Consider the following 9,867-nt stretch of genomic DNA (forward strand, 5'->3'; position numbering starts at 1 on the left):
CATACGGACTCGGAATCAGGCAAATGATATATCCACGGACATCTACAGAAAATGTTACATCCGATTCTCCCCAGCTTCGCCGCCCAAGGGGCGACACAACACGATGGACGCAGCGGCGCGAGTCAAAAGGGGGGAGAGAGAGACAAAAAGGAGGGATGCAACACGAGGACTTCCCAGGAGGTCACCCATCCTAGTACTACTCTCGCCCAAGCACGCTTAACTTCGGAGTTCTGATGGGATCCGGTGCTTTAGTGCTGGTATGATCGCATCCGACATGCTTTGGCGTCATTCGGGTGTCATTTCTTAAAATAGGCGTAACTTTCTCATACGGACTCGGAATCAGGCAAATGATATATCCACGGACATCTACAGAAAATGTTACATCCGATTCTCCCCAGCTTCGCCGCCCAAGGGGCGACACAACACGATGGACGCAGCGGCGCGAGTCAAAAGGGGGGAGAGAGAGACAAAAAGGAGGGATGCAACACGAGGACTTCCCAGGAGGTCACCCATCCTAGTACTACTCTCGCCCAAGCACGCTTAACTTCGGAGTTCTGATGGGATCCGGTGCTTTAGTGCTGGTATGATCGCATCCGACATGCTTTGGCGTCATTCGGGTGTCATTTCTTAAAATAGGCGTAACTTTCTCATACGGACTCGGAATCAGGCAAATGATATATCCACGGACATCTACAGAAAATGTTACATCCGATTCTCCCCAGCTTCGCCGCCCAAGGGGCGACACAACACGATGGACGCAGCGGCGCGAGTCAAAAGGGGGGAGAGAGAGACAAAAAGGAGGGATGCAACACGAGGACTTCCCAGGAGGTCACCCATCCTAGTACTACTCTCGCCCAAGCACGCTTAACTTCGGAGTTCTGATGGGATCCGGTGCTTTAGTGCTGGTATGATCGCATCCGACATGCTTTGGCGTCATTCGGGTGTCATTTCTTAAAATAGGCGTAACTTTCTCATACGGACTCGGAATCAGGCAAATGATATATCCACGGACATCTACAGAAAATGTTACATCCGATTCTCCCCAGCTTCGCCGCCCAAGGGGCGACACAACACGATGGACGCAGCGGCGCGAGTCAAAAGGGGGGAGAGAGAGACAAAAAGGACCCATCCTAGTACTACTCTCGCCCAAGCACGCTTAACTTCGGAGTTCTGATGGGATCCGGTGCTTTAGTGCTGGTATGATCGCATCCGACATGCTTTGGCGTCATTCGGGTGTCATTTCTTAAAATAGGCGTAACTTTCTCATACGGACTCGGAATCAGGCAAATGATATATCCACGGACATCTACAGAAAATGTTACATCCGATTCTCCCCAGCTTCGCCGCCCAAGGGGCGACACAACACGATGGACGCAGCGGCGCGAGTCAAAAGGGGGGAGAGAGAGACAAAAAGGAGGGATGCAACACGAGGACTTCCCAGGAGGTCACCCATCCTAGTACTACTCTCGCCCAAGCACGCTTAACTTCGGAGTTCTGATGGGATCCGGTGCTTTAGTGCTGGTATGATCGCATCCGACATGCTTTGGCGTCATTCGGGTGTCATTTCTTAAATAGGCGTAACTTTCTCATACGGACTCGGAATCAGGCAAATGATATATCCACGGACATCTACAGAAAATGTTACATCCGATTCTCCCCAGCTTCGCCGCCCAAGGGGCGACACAACACGATGGACGCAGCGGCGCGAGTCAAAAGGGGGGAGAGAGAGACAAAAAGGAGGGATGCAACACGAGGACTTCCCAGGAGGTCACCCATCCTAGTACTACTCTCGCCCAAGCACGCTTAACTTCGGAGTTCTGATGGGATCCGGTGCTTTAGTGCTGGTATGATCGCATCCGACATGCTTTGGCGTCATTCGGGTGTCATTTCTTAAAATAGGCGTAACTTTCTCATACGGACTCGGAATCAGGCAAATGATATATCCACGGACATCTACAGAAAATGTTACATCCGATTCTCCCCAGCTTCGCCGCCCAAGGGGCGACACAACACGATGGACGCAGCGGCGCGAGTCAAAAGGGGGGAGAGAGAGACAAAAAGGAGGGATGCAACACGAGGACTTCCCAGGAGGTCACCCATCCTAGTACTACTCTCGCCCAAGCACGCTTAACTTCGGAGTTCTGATGGGATCCGGTGCTTTAGTGCTGGTATGATCGCATCCGACATGCTTTGGCGTCATTCGGGTGTCATTTCTTAAAATAGGCGTAACTTTCTCATACGGACTCGGAATCAGGCAAATGATATATCCACGGACATCTACAGAAAATGTTACATCCGATTCTCCCCAGCTTCGCCGCCCAAGGGGCGACACAACACGATGGACGCAGCGGCGCGAGTCAAAAGGGGGGAGAGAGAGACAAAAAGGACCCATCCTAGTACTACTCTCGCCCAAGCACGCTTAACTTCGGAGTTCTGATGGGATCCGGTGCTTTAGTGCTGGTATGATCGCATCCGACATGCTTTGGCGTCATTCGGGTGTCATTTCTTAAAATAGGCGTAACTTTCTCATACGGACTCGGAATCAGGCAAATGATATATCCACGGACATCTACAGAAAATGTTACATCCGATTCTCCCCAGCTTCGCCGCCCAAGGGGCGACACAACACGATGGACGCAGCGGCGCGAGTCAAAAGGGGGGAGAGAGAGACAAAAAGGAGGGATGCAACACGAGGACTTCCCAGGAGGTCACCCATCCTAGTACTACTCTCGCCCAAGCACGCTTAACTTCGGAGTTCTGATGGGATCCGGTGCTTTAGTGCTGGTATGATCGCATCCGACATGCTTTGGCGTCATTCGGGTGTCATTTCTTAAAATAGGCGTAACTTTCTCATACGGACTCGGAATCAGGCAAATGATATATCCACGGACATCTACAGAAAATGTTACATCCGATTCTCCCCAGCTTCGCCGCCCAAGGGGCGACACAACACGATGGACGCAGCGGCGCGAGTCAAAAGGGGGGAGAGAGAGACAAAAAGGAGGGATGCAACACGAGGACTTCCCAGGAGGTCACCCATCCTAGTACTACTCTCGCCCAAGCACGCTTAACTTCGGAGTTCTGATGGGATCCGGTGCTTTAGTGCTGGTATGATCGCATCCGACATGCTTTGGCGTCATTCGGGTGTCATTTCTTAAAATAGGCGTAACTTTCTCATACGGACTCGGAATCAGGCAAATGATATATCCACGGACATCTACAGAAAATGTTACATCCGATTCTCCCCAGCTTCGCCGCCCAAGGGGCGACACAACACGATGGACGCAGCGGCGCGAGTCAAAAGGGGGGAGAGAGAGACAAAAAGGAGGGATGCAACACGAGGACTTCCCAGGAGGTCACCCATCCTAGTACTACTCTCGCCCAAGCACGCTTAACTTCGGAGTTCTGATGGGATCCGGTGCTTTAGTGCTGGTATGATCGCATCCGACATGCTTTGGCGTCATTCGGGTGTCATTTCTTAAAATAGGCGTAACTTTCTCATACGGACTCGGAATCAGGCAAATGATATATCCACGGACATCTACAGAAAATGTTACATCCGATTCTCCCCAGCTTCGCCGCCCAAGGGGCGACACAACACGATGGACGCAGCGGCGCGAGTCAAAAGGGGGGAGAGAGAGACAAAAAGGACCCATCCTAGTACTACTCTCGCCCAAGCACGCTTAACTTCGGAGTTCTGATGGGATCCGGTGCTTTAGTGCTGGTATGATCGCATCCGACATGCTTTGGCGTCATTCGGGTGTCATTTCTTAAAATAGGCGTAACTTTCTCATACGGACTCGGAATCAGGCAAATGATATATCCACGGACATCTACAGAAAATGTTACATCCGATTCTCCCCAGCTTCGCCGCCCAAGGGGCGACACAACACGATGGACGCAGCGGCGCGAGTCAAAAGGGGGGAGAGAGAGACAAAAAGGAGGGATGCAACACGAGGACTTCCCAGGAGGTCACCCATCCTAGTACTACTCTCGCCCAAGCACGCTTAACTTCGGAGTTCTGATGGGATCCGGTGCTTTAGTGCTGGTATGATCGCATCCGACATGCTTTGGCGTCATTCGGGTGTCATTTCTTAAAATAGGCGTAACTTTCTCATACGGACTCGGAATCAGGCAAATGATATATCCACGGACATCTACAGAAAATGTTACATCCGATTCTCCCCAGCTTCGCCGCCCAAGGGGCGACACAACACGATGGACGCAGCGGCGCGAGTCAAAAGGGGGGAGAGAGAGACAAAAAGGAGGGATGCAACACGAGGACTTCCCAGGAGGTCACCCATCCTAGTACTACTCTCGCCCAAGCACGCTTAACTTCGGAGTTCTGATGGGATCCGGTGCTTTAGTGCTGGTATGATCGCATCCGACATGCTTTGGCGTCATTCGGGTGTCATTTCTTAAAATAGGCGTAACTTTCTCATACGGACTCGGAATCAGGCAAATGATATATCCACGGACATCTACAGAAAATGTTACATCCGATTCTCCCCAGCTTCGCCGCCCAAGGGGCGACACAACACGATGGACGCAGCGGCGCGAGTCAAAAGGGGGGAGAGAGAGACAAAAAGGAGGGATGCAACACGAGGACTTCCCAGGAGGTCACCCATCCTAGTACTACTCTCGCCCAAGCACGCTTAACTTCGGAGTTCTGATGGGATCCGGTGCTTTAGTGCTGGTATGATCGCATCCGACATGCTTTGGCGTCATTCGGGTGTCATTTCTTAAAATAGGCGTAACTTTCTCATACGGACTCGGAATCAGGCAAATGATATATCCACGGACATCTACAGAAAATGTTACATCCGATTCTCCCCAGCTTCGCCGCCCAAGGGGCGACACAACACGATGGACGCAGCGGCGCGAGTCAAAAGGGGGGAGAGAGAGACAAAAAGGACCCATCCTAGTACTACTCTCGCCCAAGCACGCTTAACTTCGGAGTTCTGATGGGATCCGGTGCTTTAGTGCTGGTATGATCGCATCCGACATGCTTTGGCGTCATTCGGGTGTCATTTCTTAAAATAGGCGTAACTTTCTCATACGGACTCGGAATCAGGCAAATGATATATCCACGGACATCTACAGAAAATGTTACATCCGATTCTCCCCAGCTTCGCCGCCCAAGGGGCGACACAACACGATGGACGCAGCGGCGCGAGTCAAAAGGGGGGAGAGAGAGACAAAAAGGAGGGATGCAACACGAGGACTTCCCAGGAGGTCACCCATCCTAGTACTACTCTCGCCCAAGCACGCTTAACTTCGGAGTTCTGATGGGATCCGGTGCTTTAGTGCTGGTATGATCGCATCCGACATGCTTTGGCGTCATTCGGGTGTCATTTCTTAAAATAGGCGTAACTTTCTCATACGGACTCGGAATCAGGCAAATGATATATCCACGGACATCTACAGAAAATGTTACATCCGATTCTCCCCAGCTTCGCCGCCCAAGGGGCGACACAACACGATGGACGCAGCGGCGCGAGTCAAAAGGGGGGAGAGAGAGACAAAAAGGAGGGATGCAACACGAGGACTTCCCAGGAGGTCACCCATCCTAGTACTACTCTCGCCCAAGCACGCTTAACTTCGGAGTTCTGATGGGATCCGGTGCTTTAGTGCTGGTATGATCGCATCCGACATGCTTTGGCGTCATTCGGGTGTCATTTCTTAAAATAGGCGTAACTTTCTCATACGGACTCGGAATCAGGCAAATGATATATCCACGGACATCTACAGAAAATGTTACATCCGATTCTCCCCAGCTTCGCCGCCCAAGGGGCGACACAACACGATGGACGCAGCGGCGCGAGTCAAAAGGGGGGAGAGAGAGACAAAAAGGAGGGATGCAACACGAGGACTTCCCAGGAGGTCACCCATCCTAGTACTACTCTCGCCCAAGCACGCTTAACTTCGGAGTTCTGATGGGATCCGGTGCTTTAGTGCTGGTATGATCGCATCCGACATGCTTTGGCGTCATTCGGGTGTCATTTCTTAAAATAGGCGTAACTTTCTCATACGGACTCGGAATCAGGCAAATGATATATCCACGGACATCTACAGAAAATGTTACATCCGATTCTCCCCAGCTTCGCCGCCCAAGGGGCGACACAACACGATGGACGCAGCGGCGCGAGTCAAAAGGGGGGAGAGAGAGACAAAAAGGACCCATCCTAGTACTACTCTCGCCCAAGCACGCTTAACTTCGGAGTTCTGATGGGATCCGGTGCTTTAGTGCTGGTATGATCGCATCCGACATGCTTTGGCGTCATTCGGGTGTCATTTCTTAAAATAGGCGTAACTTTCTCATACGGACTCGGAATCAGGCAAATGATATATCCACGGACATCTACAGAAAATGTTACATCCGATTCTCCCCAGCTTCGCCGGGTTTGGCGATATTAAAATGTCCAAATTCCGCTTGCAAGATTGTGTTTTCAAGGCGAGAAGCTTTTCGGTACAGCTTTAGAAAATTCTACATGTCACATATTTCGTCCGTTTGAGTTTATTTTTGTTTCTGTTTGGTTCCTGTTGGTTTCTAAGCATGAAAAAAATTTCAAATAAATAAAATAAAAACAAAAAAGTTGCACATGTCTGTCCTCTACACTAGAGAAAAGCTAGGAGAGGACAGGATAAATTCTACGGGTCACATATTTCGTTTATTTCATTTCATTTTTTCTATATTGGTTCTTGTCTGTTCCTAAGCGTGAAAAATATATCAAAAAAATAATAGAAAAATAAAAAATTTTGGGGAGGGACGCCAGCCACTCTGGCACGCTCCTCTGCCACCTCAGCACCGCCCCACCACGTTGGCACGAGGACGGCGTGAGCGACGCCGTCCCGTTGGAGTGTTTGGAACTAAACAAGGCCCATTTCTATCCCTTCCTTTTTTGACTTCCCAGGCTCACTAAAAAATGTGAGATAAGCAGACTGCTCTAACACATGATTTCTGCAAGACCATGTAAAAATTCGAGCAGGAAATATTTTCCACCCTGTTACGAAACACATGGTCACACAGTGGAGCAGTAAAAACTCGGAAATTATTTTCTTAAATGCCTTGGAAAGACATGGACATGACACAAGCAAAGTTTGGTACCATCATTCATCAACCACACAGGGAGGGCATCTTGAAGGAAAAGAACGAGGGCAGGTGCCCGGTCCTCCTGATGTAGTCCGCCTTCTGCGTGGTTCTAGCGGCGTGCTCGTTAAGCTTAGCCTCCGCGGTCGCCCGCTTCTCCTCGGCCATCCGCCGCGCAGCCGCCAGCTTGTTGGCCAGCTTCTCGTGCGCCCGTGCTTTCATCTGTTCTGCCTTCATCTGGAAAAGTTTTTGTTTGAGTAAGCTGGACAGATGCATTCGTTCCACATAGTAATGCTACAGAATATTTAAATAGACATCGAACTTAAAGTGCTAATTATATTAAAAAAATATTAATTGGATTAATACATTACAAATTTAACTAATTAAAAAAATACCATTACTAACAGGATCATTAGATTCTTTGCAGACATATATACTCAGCAATTTATGAGCTCAAATTTATGATTTCTGACAACGTTGTGTACAGGGTTGGAGACCATTACTGCTAAGGTGAATTAAAGTGGTCTGGCCTGCAGTAACATCAGGACAACTACTTTCCTGGCTTTCTAATACCCCTAGGAGGCCTCTTTTAGTTCCCACGTAAAAAAAATTATTCTATCACATCCAATATATTGACACATACATGGAGTATTAAATATAGAAAAAAAACTAATTACACAGATTACGTATAAATTGCGAGACGAATCTTTTAAGCCTAACTACTCCATAATTTAACAATTGTGGTTGCTACTGAAGGATTAATTAATCTTAATAAATTTGTCTTGCAGTTTACAAGCGAAATCTGTAATTTCTTTTGTTATTAGTCTACGTTTAATACTTCAAATGTGTGCCCGTATATCCGATGTGACACAGCCAAACTTTTCATCCGTGGAACTAAACAAGGCCAGAGTATATTGCTGTGACACTGATAGGAGCAATCAAAATCCTGTGTGATTCGAGCAGTTTGGTACGCATTGGTAGTGAAAATGTAACAAATTTTACTACGGACCGAGAAAATGGATTTATGCAAACCATACCTCTATTTTCTTCATTTCCAGCTCAGCTTTTCTCTTCTCGTGGTTCTCCCATGCTTGTATCTTCATCTCTTCACGCTTGTACCTGCAATTATAGAAAAGATGGGCGAATCAAATCTTCCAGATCTGAAGAAAACGGTCAAATGCTAGAAAGATTCGTTCGCACCTCGCCGTGAATTTGGCCCGCTCGGCCTCGTCCCAGGCCACGGCGCGGGACTCGAGCCCGGTCGTCGTGCTCTGCGCATGGTTGCCGAACCCGCCGCTACTACTCTCGTCCACCGCACAGCCCCCGCCGAAGCCGCCGCCGTCGCTAACACTGCCTACCGCCACCGGCTCGGCCGTCCTGGACTCGACCACGGCGGTAACGCCCACGGCCACGTCGTACCGCCGCCTGCCGGGCGTAGACGGCCGCGACGGTACGGGGCTCCGCGACACGGGCGTGGACGCCCGCAGCGGAGTGGCGGACCTGGACGGCTCCTTGCTGGCGATGGGGGTCATCTCCGTGCCCATGTCCCGCAGGCAGACCGACCGGAGCACCGCCGCGGGGGAGCCGTGCTGCGGTTGGACCATGCAGTAGTCGATCTTCTTCGTCTCACTCACGTCGTCGGCGGCGGCTTCACCCAGCTGCGGTGGCGTCGGGGGAGCGGCCACCAGGTTGTACTCCAGCGCCCCGTCCACGCTGCTGCAGGACACGCGGCCGTTCTGGGAGGACGAGCTCAGAAGGCGCCGGTCGTCGGCGTTGGAGTTCCTTGGCCTCACCTTGCCGCTGTGGATCCCGTCAACGCCGCCGCCTCCGCCGTTGGACAGGCTAACAAGCCACTTCTGCGCGTCGTCCCACTTGGAAGGCGTCGGCTTCGGCCTTGATGCCGGATTGTTCTTGCGCTGCGGCCGCCCATTCGACTCGCCATGGATGCTGTGGCTGTAGCACTCCTTATCATCCACCGCCCGCATTGCTTGCATTGTCTGAGCAAATGGGACTTAATTTCTGCGTACAAAGAAAAGCTCTTCTCAGATTTCAAAATGAAGGACTAATTTCTTGGTTGCAGAAACTAGCTTATAATGGCTCTCAATTCTTTCCCAGACGAGAGAAAAAAGTGTGACCATGCAGCACGGACACTCAAGGAAGATTGAATAAAGCCCAAACGAAATCTGGGTCACCGTGCATGTTTGCCAGCAAACCCCTCGAAGTAGCAACGATATGATGTACTAGTAAAAAAGGATTTGCTTGCTTCAACCAAGAAAAGTTGGATGAATCCCCAAGTTCATCATACCCTAATTGTATACAGTACTTTTCTCCTTTCCACATAAAGGAGTGCTATCATATGAAGAAGACACTGTTGAGAGTATAGCTTCTCTATTTTCTAGTAGCAGCACTGAATTTGTAATATATATACTTTTCACTGAAAGCAATACCAAAGAAGGCTTCAAATAAACAGAAAAAAAAGGTAATTGCTGTGCAGAGATCCCCCACCAGCCAGTTTAAAAGAGCTGCTGACCTTGAAACCAAGAGGCTGCAAAGCATGGAACGGAAGGAAATGATGGCAGTGACTGCAAAGAGCAAACTGACTATTGGTGAAGTTTAGGTTCCATCTCATCAGATATTCAGATTCCATTGGCATTGGGCGCAGTAGCTGCACATCATGGTGTGCACATGGGTCACTTCAGACTTTCAGAGACTACAAAAGGACAGGGTGGCACTAGGCCTATCTTATATTAAAAAGTAGCAGGGACTTATTCCAAATC

The 9,867-nt window shown here is 49.9% G+C and overlaps 1 protein-coding gene, 15 non-coding genes and 5 pseudogenes across 19 annotated transcripts; all 21 read right to left on the minus strand.

The window, feature by feature from the left end:
- Positions 1-152: 152 nt before the first annotated feature.
- LOC136354321 (5S ribosomal RNA) lies at positions 153-271 on the minus strand. The gene has a single exon (XR_010738000.1). It is a non-coding gene; the product is annotated as a 5S ribosomal RNA (ribosomal RNA).
- Positions 272-476: 205 nt separating this feature from the next.
- On the minus strand, positions 477-595 carry LOC136354322 (5S ribosomal RNA). The gene has a single exon (XR_010738001.1). It is a non-coding gene; the product is annotated as a 5S ribosomal RNA (ribosomal RNA).
- A 205-nt stretch (positions 596-800) lies between these two features.
- On the minus strand, positions 801-919 carry LOC136354323 (5S ribosomal RNA). Its single transcript, XR_010738002.1, has one exon. It is a non-coding gene; the product is annotated as a 5S ribosomal RNA (ribosomal RNA).
- Positions 920-1,076: 157 nt separating this feature from the next.
- Positions 1,077-1,211, minus strand: LOC136354464 (5S ribosomal RNA; annotated as a pseudogene).
- Positions 1,212-1,416: 205 nt separating this feature from the next.
- LOC136354324 (5S ribosomal RNA) lies at positions 1,417-1,535 on the minus strand. The gene has a single exon (XR_010738003.1). It is a non-coding gene; the product is annotated as a 5S ribosomal RNA (ribosomal RNA).
- A 204-nt stretch (positions 1,536-1,739) lies between these two features.
- On the minus strand, positions 1,740-1,858 carry LOC136354325 (5S ribosomal RNA). The gene has a single exon (XR_010738004.1). It is a non-coding gene; the product is annotated as a 5S ribosomal RNA (ribosomal RNA).
- Positions 1,859-2,063: 205 nt separating this feature from the next.
- LOC136354326 (5S ribosomal RNA) lies at positions 2,064-2,182 on the minus strand. Its single transcript, XR_010738005.1, has one exon. It is a non-coding gene; the product is annotated as a 5S ribosomal RNA (ribosomal RNA).
- A 157-nt stretch (positions 2,183-2,339) lies between these two features.
- Positions 2,340-2,474, minus strand: LOC136354465 (5S ribosomal RNA; annotated as a pseudogene).
- Positions 2,475-2,679: 205 nt separating this feature from the next.
- Positions 2,680-2,798, minus strand: LOC136354328 (5S ribosomal RNA). Its single transcript, XR_010738007.1, has one exon. It is a non-coding gene; the product is annotated as a 5S ribosomal RNA (ribosomal RNA).
- A 205-nt stretch (positions 2,799-3,003) lies between these two features.
- Positions 3,004-3,122, minus strand: LOC136354329 (5S ribosomal RNA). The gene has a single exon (XR_010738008.1). It is a non-coding gene; the product is annotated as a 5S ribosomal RNA (ribosomal RNA).
- A 205-nt stretch (positions 3,123-3,327) lies between these two features.
- On the minus strand, positions 3,328-3,446 carry LOC136354330 (5S ribosomal RNA). Its single transcript, XR_010738009.1, has one exon. It is a non-coding gene; the product is annotated as a 5S ribosomal RNA (ribosomal RNA).
- A 157-nt stretch (positions 3,447-3,603) lies between these two features.
- Positions 3,604-3,738, minus strand: LOC136354466 (5S ribosomal RNA; annotated as a pseudogene).
- A 205-nt stretch (positions 3,739-3,943) lies between these two features.
- Positions 3,944-4,062, minus strand: LOC136354331 (5S ribosomal RNA). The gene has a single exon (XR_010738010.1). It is a non-coding gene; the product is annotated as a 5S ribosomal RNA (ribosomal RNA).
- A 205-nt stretch (positions 4,063-4,267) lies between these two features.
- LOC136354332 (5S ribosomal RNA) lies at positions 4,268-4,386 on the minus strand. The gene has a single exon (XR_010738011.1). It is a non-coding gene; the product is annotated as a 5S ribosomal RNA (ribosomal RNA).
- Positions 4,387-4,591: 205 nt separating this feature from the next.
- LOC136354333 (5S ribosomal RNA) lies at positions 4,592-4,710 on the minus strand. The gene has a single exon (XR_010738012.1). It is a non-coding gene; the product is annotated as a 5S ribosomal RNA (ribosomal RNA).
- Positions 4,711-4,867: 157 nt separating this feature from the next.
- On the minus strand, positions 4,868-5,002 carry LOC136354467 (5S ribosomal RNA; annotated as a pseudogene).
- A 205-nt stretch (positions 5,003-5,207) lies between these two features.
- LOC136354334 (5S ribosomal RNA) lies at positions 5,208-5,326 on the minus strand. The gene has a single exon (XR_010738013.1). It is a non-coding gene; the product is annotated as a 5S ribosomal RNA (ribosomal RNA).
- Positions 5,327-5,531: 205 nt separating this feature from the next.
- LOC136354335 (5S ribosomal RNA) lies at positions 5,532-5,650 on the minus strand. The gene has a single exon (XR_010738014.1). It is a non-coding gene; the product is annotated as a 5S ribosomal RNA (ribosomal RNA).
- Positions 5,651-5,855: 205 nt separating this feature from the next.
- On the minus strand, positions 5,856-5,974 carry LOC136354336 (5S ribosomal RNA). The gene has a single exon (XR_010738015.1). It is a non-coding gene; the product is annotated as a 5S ribosomal RNA (ribosomal RNA).
- A 157-nt stretch (positions 5,975-6,131) lies between these two features.
- On the minus strand, positions 6,132-6,266 carry LOC136354468 (5S ribosomal RNA; annotated as a pseudogene).
- Positions 6,267-6,916: 650 nt separating this feature from the next.
- On the minus strand, positions 6,917-9,803 carry LOC136354120 (remorin 4.1). 4 transcript variants are annotated; one of them, XM_066305777.1, is made up of 4 exons: positions 9,621-9,803; positions 8,291-9,109; positions 8,128-8,209; positions 6,917-7,327 (listed from the first exon to the last, which is right to left on the minus strand). In XM_066305777.1, exons 2-4 carry the CDS (start codon positions 9,082-9,084, stop codon positions 7,118-7,120), a joined length of 1,086 nt encoding a protein of 361 aa, XP_066161874.1. In that variant the 5' UTR covers positions 9,085-9,109; positions 9,621-9,803; the 3' UTR covers positions 6,917-7,117. The 4 variants fall into 4 exon arrangements, with proteins under 4 accessions (XP_066161874.1, XP_066161877.1, XP_066161875.1 ...); XM_066305780.1 differs by lacking the exon at positions 9,621-9,803 and adding an exon at positions 9,396-9,558; XM_066305778.1 differs by lacking the exon at positions 9,621-9,803 and adding an exon at positions 9,226-9,389.
- Between the last annotated feature and the right edge of the window lie 64 nt (positions 9,804-9,867).

Source organism: Oryza sativa, chromosome 11 (assembly GCF_034140825.1).
Source record: "Oryza sativa Japonica Group chromosome 11, ASM3414082v1".
NCBI lineage: Eukaryota > Viridiplantae > Streptophyta > Magnoliopsida > Poales > Poaceae > Oryza > Oryza sativa.

Coding starts and splice junctions, on each gene's coding strand:
- LOC136354120 (XM_066305777.1), bottom strand. CDS start 9,084: ATGCAAGCAATGCGGGCGGTGGATGATAAGGAGTGCTACAGCCACAGC. Junction 8,210..8,290: donor CGGGCCAAATTCACGGCGAG/GTGCGAACGAAT, acceptor CTATAATTGCAG/GTACAAGCGTGAAGAGATGA. Junction 7,328..8,127: donor TGGAAATGAAGAAAATAGAG/GTATGGTTTGCA, acceptor AAACTTTTCCAG/ATGAAGGCAGAACAGATGAA.